This window comes from Cheilinus undulatus, linkage group 17, assembly GCF_018320785.1.
Source record: "Cheilinus undulatus linkage group 17, ASM1832078v1, whole genome shotgun sequence".
Lineage (NCBI taxonomy): Eukaryota > Metazoa > Chordata > Actinopteri > Labriformes > Labridae > Cheilinus > Cheilinus undulatus.
The window spans coordinates 13,301,341-13,328,245 of NC_054881.1; the positions used below are offsets into that span (position 1 = coordinate 13,301,341).

General features: G+C 37.0%; 1 protein-coding gene across 5 annotated transcripts in view; it reads right to left on the bottom strand.

Annotated features, from left to right (window-relative positions):
• znf618 (zinc finger protein 618) overlaps positions 1–26,905 on the bottom strand; it is a 72,082-nt gene that overhangs the window by 23,467 nt on the left and 21,710 nt on the right. For 3 of the 5 annotated variants that reach the window (XM_041811485.1, XM_041811486.1, XM_041811488.1), the window contains 9 exons: positions 21,909–22,323; positions 18,461–18,538; positions 18,196–18,240; positions 9,233–9,322; positions 6,888–6,968; positions 6,374–6,463; positions 5,930–6,019; positions 5,611–5,700; positions 1,558–1,635 (listed from right to left, as the gene is read on the bottom strand). In XM_041811485.1, the coding sequence (XP_041667419.1) occupies positions 1,558–1,635; positions 5,611–5,700; positions 5,930–6,019; positions 6,374–6,463; positions 6,888–6,968; positions 9,233–9,322; positions 18,196–18,240; positions 18,461–18,538; positions 21,909–22,296 (1,030 nt within the window). In that variant the 5' untranslated portion in view covers positions 22,297–22,323. The remainder of the gene's footprint in view (positions 1–1,557; positions 1,636–5,610; positions 5,701–5,929; positions 6,020–6,373; positions 6,464–6,887; positions 6,969–9,232; positions 9,323–18,195; positions 18,241–18,460; positions 18,539–21,908; positions 22,324–26,905) is intronic. The other 2 variants (XM_041811487.1, XM_041811489.1) reach the window with 2 other exon arrangements.

Below are 26,905 nucleotides of genomic sequence, written 5' to 3' on the forward strand. Positions count from 1 at the left end.
TGAAAAAAATTGATACTTGTTGGACACAACGATTCAATTTATCACCAGACAAAATATTGTGATACTATGCTAAATCGATTTTTTCTCCCACCCCTAAGGGATAACCACCACTGCCACCCTCCACCAATCTGGGCTTATGGCAGAGTGGGTAGACGGACATCTCTCCTCAATGCAAAACACATGAAAGCCCACTTGGAGTTTGCAAAAAAACCTTCTCATTAAGCGAAGCGGGCTTCCATGTGTTTTCTACTGAGGAGGGGCTTCCCTTAGCCATAAGCCAAGATCAGTGGAGGGCTGATGGTTGACCTCCTGGAACTTTATCCCATCTCTACATAGGATCTCTGGAGCTCAGTCAGAGTGACCATCAGGTTCTTGGTCACCTCTCTTATTAAGGCCCCTCTCCCTTGAATGCTTAGCTTAGCTGGGCAACCAGCTCTTGGAAGAGTCCTGGTATGCCAAACTTTGTTCATTTGAGAATTATGGAGGCCACTGTGCTCTTTTTGAATTATTTATCTATTTTATTTAACCTTTATTTAACCAGGTAGTCCCCTGAGATTAAGATCTCTTTTTCAAGGGAGACCTGGCCAAGAGAGCACAACAGTTACAACAAGAACAACAACTCTCAGGAACCTCCAAATGAATGGAAACTTTTTTCTGTGCCTTGCAGCAATTCCATCTCCAAGCTATGCAGACAGTGCCTTTGACCTCATGGCTTGGTTTTTGCTCTGATATGCACTGCCAGCTGCGAGGCCTTCTAAATCGTGTCCTATCAGTTTAATTTTCCACAGGTGGACTCCAATCAAGGTTTAGAAACATTTCTGCAAAGATCAAGAGAAACTGGAGGCACCTGAGCTAGATTTGGAGTGTTTTTGCAAAGGTTCTGTATAATTATGTTAATGTGACATTTCAGTTTGTCATTTTAATGAATTTGAAAAAAATCAAAAATTCAGTTTTCACTGTCATTTGGGGTACTGAAAAAAATGAATTGAAACGCTTTTAACATGAATGCACTGTACAACAGACGGTCAGCATAAATATCATTGGATGTTTCAACCTGAGATCATACTGCTGATTAGATGCGAGTTTTTGCAGTGTGTAAACCACAGAGAAAAACAGGGACAAAACAGGACAAAGTGAAAACTTTGTAACTTTTGTGGAATTTTCTCTCATGTAGGACAGAATAACTAACAGCAAGAGGCTGATGAAGGAAATCTGTTTTCATGGCCTTTAATTGCGAGTCTATTTTTGGGTCACTGCTTTGATTTGTGGCAGCTGTTATAAGAGCCAAAGGTGATCCAACATGTTATCCAACAAGGTCTCCATTTTCAGGGTCTGAGTATGGACTGGAATAATAATAATAGAGCTCTTAGACTTGAGTTTTATATAGTAACAGTTGATGCAAGGTAGGTCACACAAACCTCTTTACATCCTCTACTCCTCCTCCATCTCAATTTCCAGCCCGGGTAACTGAAAATACCTTTCACCGTTGGAGCAGAAATGATACATTTCCACACAAGTACACAAACGTCCACATAAAGTAAGTGACTCAGTGCTCACCGCTTGAATTCTGCGAGCTGTTTGTGTCAACCAGACTCGACTGAATTGCACTTTCCAGCTTCCGCCTGAATGGACTGTCTGTAAGTAAAAAACAGGAGAAGCAATGATTGACAAGAGAGCAATAAATAAAATTTAATTCCTAATTTAAATTATGAATCCACAAAACCATCAAGAGGGAGCAAAGTCAATGAGATACAAATTATTAATCTTAACTAGTTTGCAGCGTGCAAATTAATCTCGCTAACAGCCTTGACAAAAGGATCCAAATGCTCATATTACATTTAAATATGGGTTTAATTCCTCCCCTTCATTCCATCTTTTTGACCCACTTCTTCGATGTGAGTGTGCCACGCTTTAAATAGTTCTTTATGGCAGCGCTCTTCTTAGCAGAAAGATAGAGGGGGGGTGTCATGAACCAAAAAATACAGAACTAGTTGGGAGAAAAAAAAACATTCAGGACAGTTTAAGAAGTTTTTTGTAAAGTAATGTAGTGGAGTATTTTGATACAGAATAGCCTGCTAAATAGTAAAATGTTTCCTTAAAAAGTCTGTTTGTATTTAGATTGTGATTTGCTTGAAAAAGTGAGAAAGTATCTCGTTGAGTTCTTGATAAAACGGCATCTTTTAATGAGACTAGGGTTTTCACATTACTACAATTTTGAGCTTGGACGCAAAACTACTAAAAAACAGATAAAATTGATACCTGTCCAGTGTTCAAAGCACCAAATATTTGATAATTTTCTTGTTTTTTAATTGCCTAACATTGCAAGGAAACTCTGGCAAACTGTAACTACTGCACTAATATATGCACAACACTACTGTTTCCTCCTCCCCTCTGCCTGTTTGCTACAGAGATAACTAACATTTGTAACTTTATCAGACACTAAATAGACAGGAGTTGATGGTTGGTGGTTTGGTAATCTGCCTGTGCAGTTAAAATCCAAACTGAAGCAACTCATTCAGACTGCATGGAAAACAATAGGTTGCCAAAATCACACATCGGCGCAGACTTCAGAACATGCTACTCTTCAGCAGGCCAATAAGATTGTCAATGATCCTTTCAATGTTCTGTGTCTGAGCTGCTGCTCTCTTTGTTGTAGAATGAACAGGTTTATAATTCATTTATTCTGAGTCTGTAAAACTCTTAAATCACAGCAGTTAGGATTGCACTGATAACGCTTTCTTCATGCCAAGTACAAGTCCAAGTACTTACAGTTGCATACTTATGGATACAAAGTACCAGAATGAATTCTAAATATAACCATTACAGTTCATAGACTTACTTGGAAAGTTTGTTTTATTCTCATCAGCTGTTCCTCACTGGCTCCTGACTATCTAGCAGTGCCTACTCTGCACTTTGCTCTACTTCTGTCATCCTTATTTCAGTCAGGAACACTCTCGTCATACATTTTACAATTTTATTGCAAAATGGATATACAGTCTTACTTGGCAGAAAAGGCTCAGCTCAAAAGATTCTCTCTGGGTTAGTCAAGCAGCATGCTTTGACTTTCTAGGGAGCGCATAGCTAGAAACCCCCATATGAATGGATACATTTATGATAATGCATACTGAATACAATAAAATTAGTTCAAAAGCAATTAATCATAGTAGTATGAATGTCAATATGAGGGTGCAGCAAGCTTTATGCTATAAAGGAGGAGGCTGGGATGGAGGAGGTTAAGCTTGTGTGTTAGCATTAATTCAAGCAGGGATTAGTGACAAGTATGTCATATTTATATATATCAGCCATGATTTATGAGTACAAGTACTTAGGCTTGGTTTTGGAATTAATACCAGATACCAGTATCAGTATATCCCTAGTGGCAGTTAAGACAGGATATGCAATATCTTATTATTTTTCCATGCATTTTTGAACAAATACTCCCAGAACCTATTGCTATATACTTTTTGAATTTTCTTAAGTTCTTAAGTCATCTATTTATATATATCATTATCATATACATATTACATTTAATTTGTATCATCCTGAACACTGTTGTTTTTTTAATGGTTACAGCATGGGTGAAAAGCCCAAGAAAAAGTTCTCATTTGGTGGGACAATAGAGTTAACAATGGTCTTGATTTAGTTTATATCAGTTACTCGCTGATTTTACAATATCTGAATCACATTTATATATCAAGCTCAAAAACTCTTAAATCTAACATTATGAACATAAGCAATAATTCAAATAAATATTGTACGTGAAAAAATATAGACAAAAATCAAGCATGTAGCATTAGCTCTGCCAGCCAAGTATTTGAAATCAGCTGATCTCACTCAAGCCATCATCAGCTGACAGCCAGCTGATTCACTCTAAGCACGCTATTGGCTAACTGCACTCATGCTGCCGTATCTAAACTGCTCTAGCCTGGCTAGGCTTTGCTGCTCCCTCTGCAAGCTGCTTTCTGCAACCCACCTCCATCCCAGCTCCTCCTCTATGCTTTATCTGACTTAATATCATTCTGTTGTCACTAATGCCTGCGCTGCTCTGGGTTTTTTGCTGCTTCTCTCCCTGCTTCAGGCTTTCCTTATAGGCACAGGAAGAGCAGGAACGTGTGCTGTTCCTGCTCGATTCTTTCCACATAAGCACGTGGTAGGGCAGGGGGATCTCAGAACCGCCACGCCGCCAAAAATATAAATAACCGCAATGAGAGCAAATTAATAACTGCTGATAAGGAGAAAATTACAAACCACAAATCATATGTGTTTCTTGACAAAGTGCTGACTGAAACACTGAAACAATAACATTAACCAAATTAACTAAAAGGAACTTGGCTATGTTTTTGATGTAGTGGTAATGGACTCTAGTGGCCTAAATATAACAAATACAAAATCTATTTCCACATGACAAAAATGGAAAAACAAGGCTTGTTGCACACCAATGGTTTAATCACAATTGTTTAGTGGGAAGCCAGAATTGCAATTGTTTCCTCAGTGGAAACTCGATTAATTGCCCAGCACTACCACTCACCCCCATGAAACAAAGGTGGCTGTACTCAAGGGAGGTCTTCAACTTTAAAACAAAAAATGTCTGTAAATCCATTTTCAAGAAATAAAAATCTGTTTGCATGGTATAAAATTCTGTGTGGATTTGTAAACCATTTCAACAGCTCTCTCAACTATGTGCACAGATTGGAAAACCTTGGGAGTGGATATTTAAACAACTTTTTCTTTACACAAAAATCTGAAATCATATTGTTCTGAAGTGAAGTATCATAAAGTGCCAAACTCAGGGAAAATTGTGATAACCTTAAATGCTGAAATGTAATCAAATTGAAAATCTGCTTATCACTATTAAACGTTGCAGTGTGTCTAAAGATACAGCATAATTGCGATCCACATTAAGATATATTTTCCAGCAGAGTTGCCACAAATGCAGGTACAAGGTGACCCAGAACCTTAAATTCATCTCCTCGTGTTCTCTTAAATCCTGTTTCCACTCTCTCAGTGTGTCACACTTCAGTTATAGTGATCTCTGCTCTTTTGAATTCCTAACACACCCTAACAGCAGGTCTGGTATACGACTGTGAAGGTCCCTGCTCTGAAACCTCACCATGTCAGGATCATCGTAAACCTGCAGGCTCGACTTCTGTAGAGGAGACGCTGCCTTTTTGTAAAACATTATTCAAAAGTAAAGTCAATACGATTTTGGTTTTCTGATCACATTCACACAGCTTGTTTTTGGCTTTATCATTATCAAGCTATGCTCAATTTTTTCCTGACTCATTTTAGACATCCATTACACTTTGTCATGTTGACAAGCTCGGCCAATTACAAAGCCATCAAGGTCTACATCCCAATGAGAGATATAAAATATGATATAAAACTTGGCTCTGGGCACAGGGTATAAAAGTACCCCTTCATCTGCCTTTAAGGAGCATAATACTGATCCTTTATGATCAAAATTTAATCAGCAACCACCTAAAAAGGAGAACTATCCATCTGTGTCTGTCAAGTATAATATTTAGATTATGAGGCAGGCGAAATTCACTTACAACAAATCAATCAACAAAGCTGCTAAAAAATGTAGGATTAAAAAAAGATGGTGCTTACTTTTTATCTTACCAGCCTGGCTGTGGCCAAATTTACTCATATCAATGCTTCCACATTCAGGTATCAGCGATGCCTTCATATCAAAGGAGCCTACATCAAAGACACATTCAGTCAGTAGGATCTCAAAGCATTCGCTTAGACCAGTGACATCAGGTACAAAAATACTGATTTTATCCTCACAGAGACATTGTAAACTTAAAAAAAATCCAAGATGTATGTTTCTAAGATGATATCTTTGTACAAAGAGAAAGACTAAAAAAGGTGCTCTTTTCATTTTCCTATCCTGTGTATTAAAGCTTTAATCACTAAACAGGCTCACTCAATGGTGTGTGCAGAGCCACATGCTCCTGGTACGGGTTGAAGTACTTGTACTGCTTCCCACAGAACTCGCAGACGTAGCTCCCTGTTTCTGCAGACAAGAAAAACACACAATTAAACCTCTGATTTAATTTAAAACCAACTTATTATAATTTACTACAAGATCCAGTGTGTTGGATTAGTCGTGTTCAATACAAACAGCATCATTTGGTTAATCGTGTCTACTTTCATTAGGGAAAAGCAGAAAAGAGGAGGTGGAAAAGAGGAAGAAGCTGGTGATACTGATTTTTTTTCAAAATTAAAGTTCTGAAAGTTTACGTTTAGCATTTACTAAGTATTAAAGAATAAAAATAACACAGGGGTCTCCCTGCATAGTGCGTGGAGGTTCATGTTATCCCCGTATCAGTAGGAGGCATTAGTGCAGTGACAAGTGCAGGCTTCCCACCTGCGAAAACCGCCAATTGTGTTTGAAGGGACACCCGCTGCCGTCGGTTGAACCCACTGTCTCTGCGAAGGTAGGCGAGAGCTTTTTCGCCTGCGAAGGAGGACTTTTGCACTCATGTTCTGAAAGCTTTCCAGTGTGGAGTTAGCTCATATGCTTAGTGTGACTTTTGGTTAAGCGGATCAAAACCATGACTTAAGGTCGATCAATACAAACAGTGTCCAGTGGCCTGCATGGACACATGTAGACTTCCAGCTGTATAACAAGTTAGGAACAATCAATGGGAAGACTGTTGCACCTAAGATGTTAATGCCAAGGAAGCACATATGACTTTATTTCTGATTTCCCCTGTAAATACTCAAGGAATTAAACAAACAATTGAAATCAAATAACAATGTGTTAACCAGTTAGCAATTTAGTCAATTTGCTGCTGAAGTGTCTTTACTTTAGGACATTTTGTGATCATACTGCATTGTATGTGTGTTGAACAAAAAAACAGGGTATCAAACAGTCTTACTCGGTCCGATTTTCTGGTAGGGTTCAATAGGCTCCTCCTCTTTAATGCCATCCACAGGTAACACTACCTGTTCATATGGATCTGACAGAGACAAAGAGAGACAAATACGTGTTTCATTAAACGGTGACTGTACAGTTCTGTAAGATAAACATTGTTTTGTTTATATCATTAAGGTCCAAACATTTTGGCATGGTGTACATTCTCCAAATCAGTGTTTTTCCAGGAGGCCGTGTCATTCTGGTGGGGGTGTCACAGAGGACAGAGGTGGGGAAACGGAAAAAATTCACAGAATAAGATGTTTTGTGTTTTTTGTGTTAATGTGTTTTTCTACGCCAGTTTACTTTGATTTTTTATTTACCATTAGATACTGTTAAACATTAAGGGAAATTATAAAGAAATTTTGATTCTCTTAAGTGGATTAAAAAAACAGAAAAATTCTAATGAAATAAACATTCACTAGATGCATTATATCAGTATCAGTAGATTAGCTTTAAATGTTTATAATTAGTGTTGGCAGATAAATACATCTTATTTCAATTTATTAAACTGGGAAAACCTCACTGAGATCAAGAATCTCATTTACAACAGTGTCCTGGCCAAGATGGGCAGCAGCACAGTGTTACTCACATAGAACATACTGTACAGGGGTAGACTGATTATTCACCTAGCTGAATCATCACTTTGATTGGTGTCGTTAACAATGACAGCTCAAAAAAAACACTGTGGCCTGTCATGTCATGCCCTTCGCAAAACACAGTCCATCAGTCCTTAAGGCTGGACGTGATGATCAGCTGCCCCCTGCACAAACACCTGGTCGTTATGTGATGACATAGAAACTGATATAACATGAAATATAAAATACATTCACTCTATACTGATTTATTCCCATTGTCTTAAAAAAAAAATCATGACAGTCTTTAAATTTAGTGCAGCAAATTGGGAAAGTCCTCATCTTCAGATTGCACAAAGATAGTTAGCCTAAAATGCAAGATATCTTTTTAAATACCTTAATTCTATTTTGTTAGATTCCTTATTAACTTAAAATTAGTCATGTATGTATGTATGGATGGATGGATGAATGTATGGATGGATGGATGGATGGATGGATGGATGGATGGACAGACAGACTCTGTATGGACTTTATGCACTTTATGTTCAGTCTTCAACTGAGTTTGTGTCAAATTCTGTGAAATTCACACTAAAATGCAGTGAATAAATTGAGAAATCCTGCACTTGACCATTTTACAACTATATATCGATTATCACAGTATCGCTGTATCATGATAATATTGGTATCGTGGACTATGTATCGTGTATCGTATCATGAGGTACCCTGTGATTCCCAGCCCTAGTGTGTAATAGTAATTGTAAACTTCCAGGCCGTTCTGCAGGCACTTTTATAAGCCTTTCAAGTGCTATGTACTTATTACAAAATAATTGCAGCCTTTTATGCCTTTATGCAATTGCACAGCCTGACATCACAATTGTGATTAGATTAATTGTGCAGCACTTGTCCTAAGCATAAAAAAGTTTGGGAAACCCTATTCTAAATGCTGATTTACTATTCTGTCCATTTTTTTTCTCAGCATTCAAATCTGCTTTTTTACTTGTTCCACTTTGAAAGCATTATTTCAATCAAATTTGTTTAGCCAGAAGGGAAAAAAATGCTATAACAAAGTCACTTAAATCAACTTCTTCCCCATTCTGATGCTTGGTTTAAACTTCAGCTGATCCTCTTGACCACTTCTACATGCAGAAATGCATTGGTTGCTGCCATTTGATTGACTGGTTAGATATTTGTCTTCACGGACAGTTGGACAGGTGTACCTAATAAAGTGACTGATGATTGCATATCACCCTTCAAGAACCTTTACAGCGAAAAATGTAAAAATTGCCGTTTCTGCAGGGTGATGTTAAACACTATCCTGTGGTTTAAGGTATTATTAATAAGAATTATGAAATAATAAATGTTGTCCTTGATGGTTTTGTTTGCTTATATAGATCATAAAGAAGCATTAATATTAATTTTACACCAAACCATCTAAAATCTCCTCACAGGAGTTTTAAACAAGAATGAGCCCCTCTTACTCTAAACCTCTAAACCTTCTTTTATTTTTTGTTCTTTAGCTGAAAGGCAGCCTGTTTTCCGATCCATTTCTCTTTAGCATGCTGCTGGGTTTTTGTTGCTGGTGCAGGAAATAGAGATTCTCCAGCGAGAGGAAAGTGTGAAATGGGAAGTTCACTTGTACATGACTTCCCAGGCCAGGTTTTCAGGTTTCAAAGAAAAATAAAAAACATTGTCATGCAAGGTAAAAAAAAAAAAAAAAAAAAAAAAAAACTGTTACCATCAACTGCATGCAGGTCACGATGCTCCTGGAAGCAGCTGTAGTATTTGTACTTCTTGCCACAGATGTCACAGGAGTAACGGAAGTTACCTGCAGAAGAACAGACAACAAAGAGACGGGCATTGTTTATGTGTAACTGATACACACGCAGGCAGACACTGAATGTCACCACGTTGGGCAAGCAGTGTTCTGTGTATGATTGAATTCAAAACTGCATACTGAGTAAAGATGACAATGCTTGCCTGAATTTTGGACATTTCAGCTACAAAGAATACACTCAAAGAAACTACACCCTTATGCACAGCATTTCAATAAATCAAAATGGTAGCTGAACATCTCGTACCTTATAGTGCTTGCATTTCAATGTGTGAAAAAGTGCCACAAAGAGAGTGGCAGAACAAGCAGAATCCTGTTTTAGTCACCATAGATTAGAGTAATGGATAAATGAAAAAAACACAATGAGATTAAAACGCATAGGAACAGATTGGATTGCACTGGGACAGACAGAGGGAGACTATAGGAGATTAGATAAACAAGACAAACAGAATGATGAATCCCTGGGGGAGAAGTTAGAGAAGAGGTAATAATGATTTCATTATTTCTTGAATTAACTGCTGTGAAATCTACAAATAAGAAAAGCTGACGTAGAAGAAAGTGTATGCAAAAGTAATCCATTTGTTAAAGCTCCTGAGAGACGCTTTGGGCTTGTGCTGATTTTGTTGCCCCCCTGTGGACAAAGTGGACAATGTTGTGTCCTTTACACGTGAATGAGGTTTTTTTAGCATCGAATCTCATCAGATAAGCTATACTTAGAAATCCCTCAAGGAAAAAAAATATAATTTTACACTCATCTGGTATTTACCAGAGTTCATCCACCATCACATGCAATTTTGCAGCAGATAAAGACTTTAACGGTAAACAGTGAATAATTGCATATCACATAATGTATTACTACCTAAATTATGTGTTACTGAGAGAGCTTTATATTGTAAACTCCATGAACTTCTCTCTTTGTTTGGCTATGCTACTTCCTGTTCAGTGCAGAGGGGGTTTTTATCTATGTAACACAGCACTAAGACAACTAATTTAGGGGGTGAATATTCATGTAATCAAGATGGATGAAGTCAAACAAAATCTATCTCTGGGGAAGTTTAGAGCTATTGAAAACTATGCCGGGAAATCGACATTATGGACGGATTTTGATTTAGTTGGCTAAGTGAAGCTGAAACCGTCAGGACTACAGACAGCTTGATGACACACTGTAAACACTGAACCAGCAGCCAGGGCCAGTAGACTTCAAAAACTGGGCAAATCTACCTATGACTGGATGAAGTGGAACTGCATTTGTCACAAAATTGTGTTGTACAGAGCTGCATGAATCATTAGGGCTGGTGGTGAAGCTACAGTTCAATTTGAAAGGTAAAAGATAGCAGGGGTTACAGTTGAGTTCATCAGCTTAGGAGGACTAACAGTGGACAATCTTATATGGTAAGGTATTAACTTCATATGAAATGCTGAGTTTTAAAGGACTGCTGATGAACTATTGTAATAATTTGTTGGTGTTTTCTATGAAGTTATTTGGCTGATGTAAGCGGCTATGTGATGGTAGATAATCTGCTAAAGGGCTAACTGAGGGCTTACCTGGAGATAACGTGGAGCTAAGTGCTGTTTTTTATGCACTAAACGCAGGCATATATTGTGCACCTGACTGTGTGTGTATAAGGAACTACGTATTGCACTTTTCAGTATGTTTGCTTGTTTGTTCAATGTACATACAAATAAAATAATGATTTTTCCCAGTCATTTCCAAGGCCCAGTCATGCAAACAAGCACGTTGTAGCAGGGCTTACAACAGCTCAGATTTACTGTTGGGCTTGGTTTCTACAGTGTCTGAATTGGTTTCTACTGTCTAAAACTTGGGTCAGGTTTGGGCAGAAATATGTGGTCCCACCCCTGCTCTAGTACAGCCATGACCCTGGTCTTTCATGTGCTTTTCATTTCTATTAATTACAGCTTTTTGGCTATATATGGCTATCTAACGTGTATATCTGGTAGGTGTTCTTCATGGCTGGAATTCTGGAAGATTGCTGGTAATATGGGCCAGAGACAGAAATGTCGCATAAACTCTAGTTAGGGGTTCAGAGCCTTTCTCATGGACACACTGGCTGTACTCAGTAAGTGAACTGACACCTTTCCCGCTGCCAAAACAATTTCCAGACTTGGTCCAACTGGCAATCCTCCAATTCCAAACCCAAGTACTCACACAAATGTATCCCAAATTGTGAGTATTTGCAATGTAAAATGTATTTTGCACCTGCTATATCTAGGTTTTGAGCCAAATAGAATTTCTATAGGGCAAAAGAAGCGACCATTGTCATGGTAAAAAGTGAGTGAAAATTTTGGCATACTAGAAGTCTTACACCAAAAGAAGCGATGAAAAAAACATCAGTATTGGGATCGGCACGTGCTGAAATGTGTTAAACTTGCAATCAGTCCTAATTTTCACAATTGGTGCATCTCTAATCACAAGATTTGTATTGTTTGCCATATGGCCTGAAGCATGTAATGCCGTCACTTCTGTGTTAGTTGATGCAATCCAAATCTGTGAGTTTTCTTGTTTTATGACTAATTTATGGCAAAGTCCATCTGATATTAGCATCAGTTGGGAGATAACAGAGCAATGTGAATGCAGAGTCTGTCTCCAACACGCAAAAACATTTAGGCCACAGATGGCACTGCTGCCGTCACAGATACACCAGTATGACACTCGAGGCAGACGCTCAACATAAGGTCGATCTTAGATGGGAATTTTCCTACTATCAGCAGCACCTCGTCCTGGCATTCAAGCATTTATAATTATATACAGTAGAGACAACAGATTCCTTTTTTATAACATGCTAAATTCTTCTCATAGAAGCTTCAAATAAATGCTGTATTGTTTTTTAATGTTAGTCATAGTACTTACAGAGGTGTAGAGCTAAATATATGTAATGTAAGACTGGCATGATTATTCACATTAACGCTTTAAGTTTCATAAAATACTGGAGACATTTGTTGCTGTTTCTATTGTTAGAGTGAAAAGGCAGGTTGCTGTTTATTTGTTCTGTTTGCTAGTTTGGCTGCAGTGGAAAGAATTATGCAGCCAGGTGGCTTTTGACAAGAACACCTGAAGTGCCTCTTGGCATTACACTGTGAAATGCTGTCTTTAGACAATCTGTTATAAAGACAGATAAACTGTGAGACCAAAATTCGTTTCTAAATTCCTCTCTCTAGTTGGTTCATGTTTTTTTTCTATCTATACATGTCTGACGTAGGTTGCCCTAGCAGAAGGCCTCTCTCTTAAACACTCAAGTGGTAAATGTTTTCAAATTTGGCAGCAGAGTGCAAACGTCCATCTAAAAAAAAAAAAATCAGTTCTTTGCCCGTCTCTTTTTGATAACACCCCTTGAGCGAACAGGGAGTCCTTCAGTTTCAATCTGTAATTTAAACAGTTAAACTCTGTATAAAGACACTAACTAAAGTAAGGAACTTGTACTTTTGTCCTTTTTGAATACCACTGACTATTTTATCTTTACAGTGGGCACTTCTTATTGAAAATAATGCGTCTCTCTGTCAGATGTGCCACATAAAAGATGGTGATAAAATGCTAGGTTACTGCAAAGGAGGACAACAAAAGATAGCACTAAAGTTTTATCTCACAGCAAAATACCAATGATATTTTGCTGCAGGTTTTCTAAGGAGTTGCAGTTGGTATGCTGACTGCAGAGCAGCGTATTAGATAATTATTTTGCTACCACAAACCATCTCCAGTGCTGCTTCAGGGAATTTTTCAGCACTGGCCTCAAACCCACAGACTATGTCTGACCTATGCAGCCTGAACAGGACATCCATTTTCAAACCTTTCAAAAAAATTCTGCACTGGACTGATTTTATTCTGCAAAAATGTCCTGACTTCTGTCAGTGTTTAGAAAGTAAAATTACAGTTTAAAAGAATGAATTTCAATATTATCACACAGTAAATGTAATACTGGGGGGGTGCAGAATAGGCCTACACAGATAATTTTAAAAGAATCATTTTCCCAACTTCACAGCAAAAGACTTCATGCAAATTACGCTTAATTGACACAGAGGAAATATAGCTACCAAAGCAATTATTAGGGTGCCTAACTCTAATTGCATTTAGAACACCTCTAGGCTCCAATACTATGCCAACCTATAATTTCCCCACCAATTAAAGTGATTAAAACCACTTCCCCCAAATTATCATGTTCCTGGTATTTGTCAGTGTAATTAAAGCTCATGCAGCATCATGGCTCCAAGCTCAGGTGACGACACATCCCAAATAAATCAATAACACAGTAAGGACATAGATAACTACTTATGGATGCATGATCCTCTTTACTGTGAGATTCAAGTGCACTGGGTATTACACAGCCAGGCACGAAAACAAAGAAAGCAAGGACAGTTAAAAGATAAAGACTAATCAGCAGCTAGACCCTTTATTGTCTTTTATTTAGGAGGAAAACAAGGGGAAAATTTCTTCAAATTTTACAACCTTGGATATCCTCTTATATGGCTGTTTGAGTAAAAGTTCAAGCAAATGGATGTTACGTACTTCCTACTGAGTTTGAAGGACAAACAGGAAATATTTCAGAGAACAAAGCTGGGGAAAATCCCGCTGTCATTCAGCTAGATATTCAAACTGGCATTTACATTTCATTTCTACTTGATGAGCACTTAGAATCTGACATATTTCATGTTTAAATGCCAGTATAGTTGGCATTTTTAGATTCCACAGTGCCTGCCAATTTAACAAACTCTGATTTTTCAATCAATACTACAAGTTTAGATTTTGTAATACACAGGCAATTAGTTGTAAAGGGTTTTTTTTTTACTTTTATTGTCACAGTAGAGTAAAACATCTCCCTCGGGTATTTCTCACAGGTATTTTTAGTCTTGGTCCAACATCCAGCATGCTTACAGAGAAATTCTGAAATGTTTGATAAATACAGAGGCTATTTCTACAAATCCTACTGTGCTTTAATATTTGAATAGGATGGCTTTGTTGATGCAGGGATAATGAATTAGTATCTGTAGTTTTAGAACTGAAAACGTTAACTACAATAGTTGAGGCCTTTATGATCTGTTTGGCAAGGCAAGACAAGACAAGGTTTATTTACAGTGCATTTAGAAAGTATTCAGACCCCCTTCACTTTTTCCAATTTTGGTATGTTGCAGCCTGATGCTAGAGTGGAAAAAATAAACAAAACTTTTTTATTCTTATCATGGCAAAGTGCAGTGAGGAGAGGCTTCTGTCAAGCCACTCTGCCATGAGACTGCAGGAGGGCTGCATTGATGTTTGTCCTTTCATAACATTGTCCCATCCCCAGAGTCCTAGCTGTGCAAGACTTCTCCCATTTGAGAATTACGGAGGCTACTGTGCTCTTGGGAACCATCAGTGCAGATTTTTTTTGTAGCCTTCCTCAGATCTGTGCTTTGCAACAATCCTGTCTCGGAGCTCTGCAGGCAGTGCCCTTGACCTCATGGCTTAGTTTCTGCTCGAGCAGGAAACCAGGACTCAGAAAATAAATATATTCATGTAGTTTGTTTGATAAAGGCCCAGGTAGAGAGCTGCTCTATAGGAAAGGTGTCCTTAAATGACTTCTGTTGTGATCTGGCGCTATATAGAAAAAACAATAAATGAATTTGACTCGACGTTCAAGGGGGGCAGGGGGTGCCACTGGGGGGACAGGGCGCCCACCCCTGATAGAATGATAGGTGAAACACTGGGGGTCTGAATACTTTCTTAATGCACTGTAGGTAGCACATGTCAGCAAAGAGGTTAATTAAAATTCTTTTTCTTTCGTAAAGTAAGAAAGAATGAAAGAAAGAAAGAAAGAAAAAAGAAAGAAAGAATGCATTGGGATTGAGTTTTATTATCTCACAGGTACCTGAAGCAACACAGCTCTGCCAAATTCTGCTTTTCTTTTTTTTTTTTTTTAACACAGGGTTGTTTTTGGTCTCAACGCCCTCTTAGTACAAACTTGAGAAAGTTTGTTTTAGCTAGTCTCCTAAAATACTTTCTCCAGACTCCTAGAACTCCTCCACTGCACCACAGCCTCAGCTCTCTTCTGCTTTTAGAAAAAACTCCCCCATGCCCCCACTTCTTCAACTGGGGGGTATTTTACAAATCATACTAACTAGAAAATCCAGGATTATTTTTGTCCTGCCTTAATTTTCCTCAGTTGGTTTGAACGCAGACTTGAAATGAAGCAGTGTAAGTTGCCACAGTAACCGATCATTAAGAAACAAATCTGGTGTTAAGCCGGCTTAAAGTCAAGGTTACAATAATGCCATATCGTTACTTTGCCGCTCTGAACTTCAGCTTTGATCTCCTTTTGATCGTTCACACGCATAACATTTTTATTTTTCCTTTCTTTTAAAGGCATTTTTCTTTTTCTTTATCAAATTAGTGCAACCAAAACAGGCCAGAACTGCCCTTTGTTTATCTTTCATTACTGCCACATTTTATTGGGACAGCCAGGAATTCACATGGCAGCGAATTATATATAAAACTTTTAAATTGGCCTGCCAATCATTATCAAGAGGAAAGTCTAAATATGTTACATCAACCAAAATGTTTTACAGCATGTTCCATCCTCTTAAGAATTTAATCTATCAGCATTTTGCCAAGCAGCCTCTCTGGCCTACTTATTAACACAGGCGCAGCCTTTTTGGTTACAATGAGTTGATACTCCACACACAGCTTAAAAAGAAAAAAAAAAAAGAAAAAAAAAAAGAAGAAAAAGCTTGTTAAGGATGATTGCACTCTTTTTCAGCCATGTTGATAGTACTGCTTTTAAAGGATGTGAACATCCATGTAATGATTGTCGAGTCTGTGTGTAGGAAGCTTTATAAATAACTCAAGGACTACTTCTCTGAGGTAGGAGTACTTTTAGTCCTAATCAAACTTTCACCGAGATTCCTGGGAGTCATTTTTGTGAAGTGTGATAAACAGGCCAGTGAAACACTGGAGCAACATGCCCCAAAACTGCAAACAACCACTTACTTTTAATAAAAGCTAACCTTGGTTAAACTGCTGTTGTTGAAAATGAGGGTCCACTGTGTGACATTTTTTGGCTGTGAGGACATAGTCTAAAATTAGCCCAGCTGAGATAATTCAGTTAAGCTTTAACCAAGCTAATTTTATCAGCCAAATATCTTTGGGATAATGGGAACATTGTGTCCACACTGGATATTACTGAGCTGAAATTTTAAGATTAAGTTGGATGTTGCCATACGGATAATAACGACAGGAAGTCGCCTATGGAGGGCAGCTATAATGAGGAAGAAAAGACTGATGGACGAAAGAGGAGAGCATGAAGAAATAATATGGCCTCTAACCTGCTAGGTCACATTAAGAAAAATTCTCTATATGTCCTTAACTTGTACCGATTTTTTGAGGAAAAAGTCCTTGTATAACAACAGTGGCCAATACTACACATTTTGTAGCGTGACAAAAAAAAAACATTTCTCCATAGTTTATTAGCAAATTTGCCACAAAAATGATAAAATAGTTTAACTCTTTGACTATACTCTTAATCTACTTAGAGAGGATGCAGTGCTTGTTTATATGTATGAGACCAGATGAGATGCCAGTGTGCTTCTATCTTTAATAACTAATGTATTGTTAGCACAGTTTAAAAGATCTTTTTTTTAGGACTTATAACCAACAAATTGCAACATGATTCAAAGGATGTTCATGTGAAAGGCAGACTTTTCTGCATCTCCCTCTTCTCTTTCTGCATCTCCTTCTTCTTTCTCTCTGTTTGAAATCCCTCTTCTCTCTGTTTGCATCTCCTTCACTTTTTTCTGCACCTCCCACTTCTCTCTGCATTCACCAACCTCTTCTCTCTGTCTGCATTTCCCTCTTCTCTTTATCTGCATCACCCTCTTTTTACTTTCTGCATCTCCCTCTTCTCTCTGTCCGCATCTCCCTCTTCTCTGTCTGCATTTCCCTCTTCCCTTTTTCTGCATCACCCACTAGTCACTTTCTGCATGTCCCTCTCCTCTCTGTCTGCATCTCCCTCTTTTCACTTTCTGCATGTCCCTCTTCTATCTGTCTGCATCTCCCTCTTCTCTCTGTCTGCATCGTCCTCTTCTCTCTGTGTGCATCTCCCTCTTCTATCTTTTCCGCATCTCCCTCTTTTCCTTTTCTGCATTACCTGAGGTTGAAAATTAGTTTGAAGAAACATAAATGGCAACACAACATGAGTAGTGAAACTACTTTTTGGTTATTTTTCCCCCCTATTAGGTAATGATCCTGCAACAAAAGAAAAAAGTGGTACATTGTTTAGCTGGAAAACCTCATGCAGTGCTGGTTTGATTGAAAACACTTTTAAATCAGGGCTCAAAAAGTCAGGCAAAACATGGCCAGGAAAACCAGGGGAGGTGGAAGCACAACTACTATCAACAGTAGATAAATAGTCAGTAACACAAAGAGCCAACAGCTGCATAGAAACTGCATGTTGTGGGCCCTGCTGATCACTATGGATATATCAAACAGGAAGACAGTGGAAAACATTTTCTTACTCAGAGACCCACCAGAAGAGACTGCATCTTACAGCATATACCATCTCATATGCAAATTAATAAAGCATTGTTTTCTGTTTTGTCAAAAGTTTATTGGAACATCATAAAAAGCACACATATGCCAAGTGAAATACATATCTGCTAGGCCAATATAAGCTGATAATACCAGCCAGACTATATACTGACTGGGCTCTTGTATCTGCAATTAAAAGTTGAGTGGATTGTTCACGTCAGCTTTATAAACAGCTTAACGATAAAGTAAACAAACATAATGCCTGTTAAATGAGCCATATAAGAAATTAACAGCTTGTGCTGGCATGCTTATGAACTCGAGTGCGTTCACAGAATGGGTGTGCAAAAAGTGTACTCACTGTTGGGAGTTGGGGGTAGACCATCTGAACCCATGCTCTCTGATTCTATAGGGGAAACATAATCAGACTTGGAGATCTCTGAATGGTTCACAGCTTCAAACTGCTGGTGAAATTGCTATTTCTTACTTAGAGGACAAAAAAGGCTACTTAGATTGAATAAATATGATTATTAGTCAGATAATGACAACTGTGAGTCAGTGGAGGAGGTAAATCATTAAGGAAGTATAAAAAAGTGAATCTGTTATGTTTTGAAAGAGTGTCTTACCTCTGTGTGCTCGGACGTGGGTCTGAAAGCAGTTGTAATACTTGTACTTTTTCCCACAAACACCACATACATATGAACCTGCGGAAAGTGACAAAAAAACAGAGTTTCAATATATTTGGAAGTGCATGCATGTACACAGGTGATCATAAAAGTCACTATTCAAGTCCTGAGTAATTCCAAACCAAAACACTACCAGAAACCAATCCAAGATCCAATTAAATATCACTTTCCATACAATTCTACATCTTCTGAATCTGAGATTTTTCCTCAGCTTTTGTTCCCCAAAAGGAAAGAATTACCACAAATCAGATTAAATGACTGAAATATGAATAACGAAAGTCAGGAGCCAAGGTTGGAATTAGAGCTGATCAAGGGATTTTTGAGCGGTCAGTATGAGCTATATAATCCAGCTTTCATTTTCAAGCCTTTGTTTATTGTGCTCCAATTATGTGAGCTGGCGGAAATGCCAAATTTGTGCCAAGTCAAAACTTGTGAAACCTGAATGAATGTCCTCAATGTGTTTCAATATGTATCTAATACTTTTTTACTAGACCTAGAAAGTTTGAACAAGTGCTATCTGTGATGCAATGTTGATTTCAACTGTTTTAGAGGGGCTGCTGAAACGCTGATGTTGAATTACACTGAACAAATTAAGTCGTCTAGCTTAGTGGTTCTCAACTGGTCTAGCCTCAGAACCACTGCCGCCTCCTCAATGAGAAATCATGAACCAAATTTCGGAAAAAATTTTGTCCACTCAAAGTTTTTTCGAGAAAATTGTTGCAGTTTGGATCCTAAATGGAACAAAACTTTCCCAACAGAGAGAAGACAAAACAAGGACGTTTATAAAGCATATCATTTCAAAACCCAGGAGAACATGGATGTGTGAGTTTTAATTTCAACTAATTTCCTTGTCAAAACATGTCAATTTGGTTGTTTTCAGGGAATAATCATGGAAAAAACATCTTTGGATTCCCAAGGTAACAAAATAAATGAGTCAAGATGTTAAGAAAATAAAGATGTCAACAGAGGAGAGGGACCATCCAGTTTGTTACCAGCACACAGTTCAAAAGCCTGCATCTCTGATGGTATGGGGTTGCATTGGTGCTATGGTGTGGATGCTTACACATCTGCGAAGGCACCATCAATGCTGAAAAATATATCGAGGCTTTACAGCAACATATGCTCTCATCCAGACAACGTCTCTTTCAGGGAAGACCTTGCATATTTCAGCAAGACAATTCTAAACCATATACAGCATCCTTCACAGCATGGCTTTGCAGTTGAAGAGTCTGGGTGCTGACCTGGCCTGCCTGCAGTCCTTTCACCAATAGAAAACATTATAAGAAAAAAATCCAGCAAAGAAAACCCAGGACAGCTTCTAAAATCCTACATCAGACAGGAATGGGGCAACATTCCTCTCCCCAAACTCAAGCAACTGGTCTCCTTACTTCCTAGATGATTATAATTGTTGTTAAAAGAAGAGGGGAAGCTACACAAAGGTAAACATGGCCCTGTCCCTACTTTTTTGAGATATGCTGCTGCAATCAAATTCAAAATGAGCTGATATTTTTCATGAAAAAAAATCTCAGTTCCAATATCTGATATATTGTTTATGTTATATTGTGAGAAAAGTATGAGTTAATGAGATTTAAAAATCTTTGCATGCTGATTCAAACCGCCCCAATGTTTTTAGAATTGAGATTTTAGATAGAACAACTGACAGACAGGGAGGTTTATGGATGCTTTAAGTGTTAATCATTGTTACGACAGAAATAAAAAGGTTATTTATTCTGAATCAAGTTAACAACTCACATATGAAGTTCTGTGCTTAAGTTTCAATATTTACCATTAAAATGTAACTTTTATTCTTTTATTTATTTAACTTTTATTTAACCAGGAGTATTTCCATTGAGACACAATTATCTCTTTTACAAGGAAGTCCTGACCAAGACAGCAGCACAATAAGTTTCTCACATATGGCATTTAACAGGACAAAAGAACAAAACGTCTTGGCTTATGCAATATAAGGGCCTTGTCACTGCAAAGTTCAGGACCCTTTACTGTATCTAATGTTTTTTGTCCTTTTGTTAGTGTAATTGAAGGTTTGCCAAAAATTAAAAACCATACAGTATTTATGGTATGATTACTGCAGGCCACTGGCTTAGAGTAAAGGTTCATAGTATGCAGTAAAATAAATGTACAAAATGTAAATTAGTGAAAATGCAAATATGATCTGGAAATGGTCAAATAGGGAAGTGTATAAAAATGATATTCATGGCCCAGGATTATCCATCTTTGAGATTTCAGCAGCAACCCCACTGCTGAATACTGCAGGAATTGAAAGTTAATTTTAATAGTGCAAAAATGGATAGAAAATGACATTTAATAAATTCAACAGAAAGCTGAAAATACATTTTAGGAGGGCCATTTTGTCTGTAAAAAGTAGTTCCAATTAAACGGCTTACAGCAGGGTCTGTGGATTATCTTGGTAACAAGGACATTGTTTCTGAAAAAAGACGCTGCTGCCGCCGAGTGTGTTTAAAATGACATCTTTTTTTAAATGCTACGCAGTTTGTTTGTCTTATTTTTGTGCCACTCAAAAAAAGGCAGGGTGAAGACACAATAGATGAGTGTGGTTTGGAAATGCATGGGTATACCAGGCATGTGATTAACGAAGGACTAAAAAGCAGGAAAATATGGAGTGCAGAGGTGGACTTGGCACGAATCAAAATTTAACCACACAAAGCAAATGGTTCACTTAAAGCTCCTGTGAGGAGTTTTCAGTTGTTTGTGAAACTATTTGAAATTAATACAGGTGCTTTTTTTATGGACAACAAAGGCAAACATCACCTGAGAGAAGAGTAATGAGTAATTTATCATATTTTAAATGTCTGGAACTGCTGCTACAGGGGGGTAGGTGTCACACAAGGCTTTTTGAAAGTTTTCACTTTAAAGATTCATTTAATTTGGTATTTAAAACAAATACCATTGAAATATTTTGTGAAAAGATTCAACTTATTATGTTGAGGCCAAGTCATTAAAGTGACAGATTGTCCTACTTTGTCCAGAGGGGGCGCCATAATCAAACCAACTCTAAAGTTCTTCACAGGAGCTTTAAGTAGGATAAAGTTACAGGCAGATGAAAGTGGGAGATTTTGAGTTTCAAACTTTATTTTCAGCATTTTTGTCAAACTTTTAGTACCATTTTGTTAATAAATCTGCTATATAAAGTTTATAAAGATTATTATTATTCGAAGTCGTAGTGGTAGTAGTCTGTTTAAGCACTTTGTAAACACTTGTTTTTAAAAGGTGCTAAATAAATAATTATTTTTATTTGTAGTAGTGGTAGTAGCAGAAGAATTAGTATTATTTATGTATGTTCTGTATAATTTCTGATGTTAAATATTGTATCCCTAATAAATAAATATCAGTATGTATGTTCACACACCTATGCATGAGTCTGTGCTCTTCGTTGGAGGAGGAGTACCAAGGGCAAACATACCCTCGATCTGAGCTCTACTACGGGGTCCTGCAGCACTCGCCCCTCCGTCGCCTCCTCCTAAGACGACACAGATCTCAGCAGGGTTGGGGTCCCCCACTTTCCCGTTACTTGTCTCCGAGGTCCCAGGCTCTGTCTTTACTGTAACAGTGGGCTGACCAGGTGGTGGACCAGGCGGCGGACCGGGTGGTTGAGCAGGCGGCGGACAGGTTGGTGGACCAGGGGGTGGACTGGGGGTCTTGGGCTTTGGGGCAGCAGTTGGTGAGGGTTCATCTGGGGCAGTGCTCCCACTGTCTGCCTGCTCATTCCCTGGATTGGGTGTCTCCGGTGCACTCATGACTCCTCCTCCTCTGAGCCTGTGCTTCTGTGGCAGGGAAATAAAGAAACAAGAGACAGAAAATTACTTTAATTTGCTCTCATGTAACAATTTACAGTCTTCTTTTCTGTGGGCTTCTTGTCTAGAGGTAGGTTGCTGAATTGTTTCAGCAGAGACAGGTAAAACAGATGTTATTCTTGAATTTCCATGGCAGTGCAATCAATACCCAAGAAAAATAACAGTCTCTAGATTCAAATTTAATGGTTTTGGTTGTGCACACATGGAGAATAGTAAACTATTAACTTAAAACGCCAAGAAAAATAGGAAGAATCTCAACCCCCCTTATTACAGTGTTTAGACTTTACCTGCAAAATCTGTATATACTAATTGTTTCATGTTCAATTTTGTGTCCATGACACACAGTTCAGAAATTATTTTCTCTGAATTTGTAGCTCTTCTCAGGTGTAAATGTGTGTAGGTGTGCCATTGCAGTGGTGTGTATCCTCAGGTTTGGATATAGAGGTAACTTTTGTAAGGTCTACATGTTTTTTTATCCAAAATATATTTACACACATACCCATGGGTAGGCTGCACATAGAAGGTAACTCACCATATTTGCCCTTTCCCTCTGACATTTAATGCTTAAAAGTAGCTTAAATATGCTACTGTTTTGTTTAAGGTTGTGAGAAGTTTTAAAAACATGATACATTCAGGTCACTTCAACACATACACACTGATCAGAGAAGAAAAGACAATTACCTGTGAAAATAAGGAAGGACTTACTGACACATTGGCCATCAACAGAAAACCGCAAAGAGAATCCTGCATGTAATGAAATCATTTCTGCTATTAACTTTTGACACAACTGTCTACAATATCCGTTGAAGTTTAAGTAAATTGCTTAAAATGGTGGGAGTTTGCTTACAAGTTTTCAGGAGTTTACAAAGGAATTTTAGGGAATTTCTTTGGGTATTTTGGAAGATTTGCTTGGAAACTTTCAAGCACTTTCATGTAAATTTTAGGGAACATATTTACATATTTTGGAGAGTGTCACTGAAAGATTTGGGTGAAGTTTGAATTATTTTGGCATTTTCATGAAAATCTAAGAAATCTGATGTTTTGGGGGATTTGAAAATTGTGAGGTATTTTCATAGAAATTTGAAACATATTATTGTAACTTTGGGGAATTTAATTTGTATTTTTTGGGGGGTGGAGGGCTGGAGATGTTTGGTAATTTCATGGAATTTATTTATATATTTTTAGGAATTTGATTGGGAATTTGGATGGGCTGTCCTTTAAAATTTGTATGAATTTTCATAGAAATGTCAGAGAACTTGTTTGGATGTTTCAAGGATTTTTCCCCATCATTTTCATGGAATTTTGAGGGAAAATATTTGAAAATTTAGGAAAACTCAATTGGAGGGAATTTGCTTTAAAATTTTGATGAATTTGCATGGAATATTTGGATAATTTTTATTTTTACAATGTTTAGGTTTAAGTTAGATTATATTATAGTTTCACTGAAACATATGGGGAACAGTTGAAGAAATTTGGGGTACTTTTCTTAAATATTAAATATTATATACATATATATATATATATATACACATATATATGTGTATATATATATGTATATATATATATATATATGTGTATATATATATATACATATATATATACATATATATATATAAATATATATATATACACATATACATATATAATATACATATATATACATATATATATATATATACACATATACATATATAATATACATATATATATACATATATATATATATATACACATATACATATATAATATGTATATATACACATATACATATATAATATGTATATATATATAATATATATAATATATATATATAATATATATTATATATATAATATATATATAATATATATAATATATATATATATATATATATATACATACATATATATATACATATACATACATATATATATACATATACATACATATATATATACATATACATACATATATATATATATATATATATATAAAATTTAAAAAATTGTCAGAATTTTTTCTAATTTTTTTGAAATTTCTTAATGGACTTTGTGCAGATTTGGAAAGGGCCATTTCCAAGAAATTCATGACTTTTAGTGGAAAATTTTGTTTATGCTTAGCCTTAACAAGCTCTTGTGGTCAATCATCAAATTAACAAGAAAACACCCCCATCCCTCTCTCAATGACTGATGCCATTTCTTACCAACTGAAGACCCCCAACACCAGACCAGCTGGCTTTCACAAAGCCAAATCTCAGCTCTAAAACCAACCCAGTGCTTTAATTTCTGTGGAAACAGGACCTTCAGGAGATTTGTGGACATTATATTTGGTAATTTTGTTCAAAGACAAAGCTGAGATTTTAAACGTATCAGGTCTTACTCATCGAAAATAAATGGGAGATTTAAAAACTGCAGTCCAAAGAAATGCTTAAGTCTCAGAAAGTTAATAATACTTGTAGCTAGGTCAGGGTTGAATGCCTAAATTTAATTGTGATCCTGCTATATGATATGAAAACAAAGATTTAAGCAGAGCATAATTTGTGATAAAGCAAATCCATTATTCTGTTAGTTACTTTCAGACACTGACTATCATTATTGTTCTGCCATTTCCCTGTTAAAAATACCATTAGCTCTTTAAAGTACAAAATTATGGACACACAATATTGGATTTTTTGCTGATATCAATGTCATTTAAGCTAATGCTGATACCAGCACCAATAGATCTTTTCTTTCAGATGATTGATATATCAGGTTTAATACCAGCAGAAATATTAATATCTGCTGATACAGATATCATATTGTTAATATTGTGCACCCCAAGCTTTTGTTAAAAAAAAAAAAAAAAAAAAAAAAAAACGTAAAAAAACAATTTCTATAAATCTTATTTTGAAAATCAGGCCCCAGGTTGGTAACCAATAGCCAAGTTGTTTTAGTTTGGGGTAATGGCCTGATGTTGCTCCAGATTTTCACTGTCCATTTACTTATGAAAAAAGAAAATAACCAAACATTACTGCCTGATTTTTCAAGTCCATACATTGTATAATGTGAGACAGAGCTCTTTGTCATTATAGCAGCTTTTAAGCCTCAGACCATGACCTTGATTTTAAAAGGAAAATGGCAGCTGCATGAATATGGTGATAAGCCCGCATCAGACAACTACTGAAAGTCTAGAGAATAAAATCCAAATTGTGAGACAACCAGCCTTTTTTCCATTTTAACAGAGATGTGCGAGCTAAAAATGCACAGGAGCTACCACAGGTCATTTATCTGTGCAAGTGTCATTTTGAGGACAGAAATAGCAGACTCACTTTCCTAGTTATCCATGAAGAAAAGAGAGTGGCTTTACTTCTCCTGAGTGACCTTTGATGGCATAAATTCTGCAGCTTTGTGACATCCAAATGCTCTAATTTCAGAAATATCCAAATTACACAACTTGCCACTTCAGCACAAGGCTATAAAAGGCCCTGTCAAGAGAATGTGCTCAAAATGCAACCAAGCAAAACAGAGTTATGCCAGGATGACTGATATTATGGAAAGAGGGAAAATTGGTCTTCTAATAATAGCGCACCAATGCAGCAACAACAAGGCTTTCATTGCCCAAATACACCTTTCTTTGGATATGACACACAGCCAGGAGGCCTGACAAACACGTCTGTGGATGAGATAATGTATTGCTTGTCTTTGTGTGAAGATATATATACAGTACACTGTCAACTCAGTAACACAGCCTTTCTGCAGGTTGTTATTTGTGTCTAACAACCTTTATACGGAACAAGCTTGAATATAGCTTTACAAATTTTGAGGTCAGTCTGGATTCAAATTTTGATTCTGTGTGTGATGAAATTTTCCATTTCTGTTTCTTCTAAAGAACAAAAAAAAAACTACATAAGAGAAAACTGAGCCTTCTTCTGGGAAGTCGGACATTAACATTTAAGCTTTAAATGTGGGTATTTCCATTTTAGCTTTCATTTTCAGTTTGGAAAGAAGGCCTTTCTTTGGAATTTTTTTTTTCCATTTGAATCTCAAGTGTTTATCATTTCATATTCATAATTTCAATCAATCTTAAAGTCACGTATTTCAGTTTTTCTGTTCCACAAACTGTTTCCACCCAGTGTAAAAAGGTGAATAACAACTGTGTGCCATTTTATCTGCACTTTCCATGGACTGACATTAAAGTAGAATAATCTTTGTTTACATCCGCAGATTATCTACCGCACCTTGTTTTGAATTTAAACTTTGATGATGAAATGGGAACTGTAGATGTGAAGAGAAAGCGTCTCTTTGCTTCAGTACTTTACAGCAGAAATGAGCCAAGCAGCAGCTAAATGCAGTGTTCTCCAAATATAGACAATACTTGGGTGGTCCTCCCAGGTATATTAACAGCCACACTTTTTTGTTTTTTACTTGAATGTAATCGCCATCTGCATGTGCTCATGCAGTGGTTCTCAACTAGAGGGTTGGGACACAAAAGTGGGTCACAGAGCTGTTTTCACTGGGCTGTGATTGTGTGCCTGGAAAAAAATGGTGGCAAAATGTCTACAAAGTGCTGCAGTGGACATGCATTCATGTGTTTT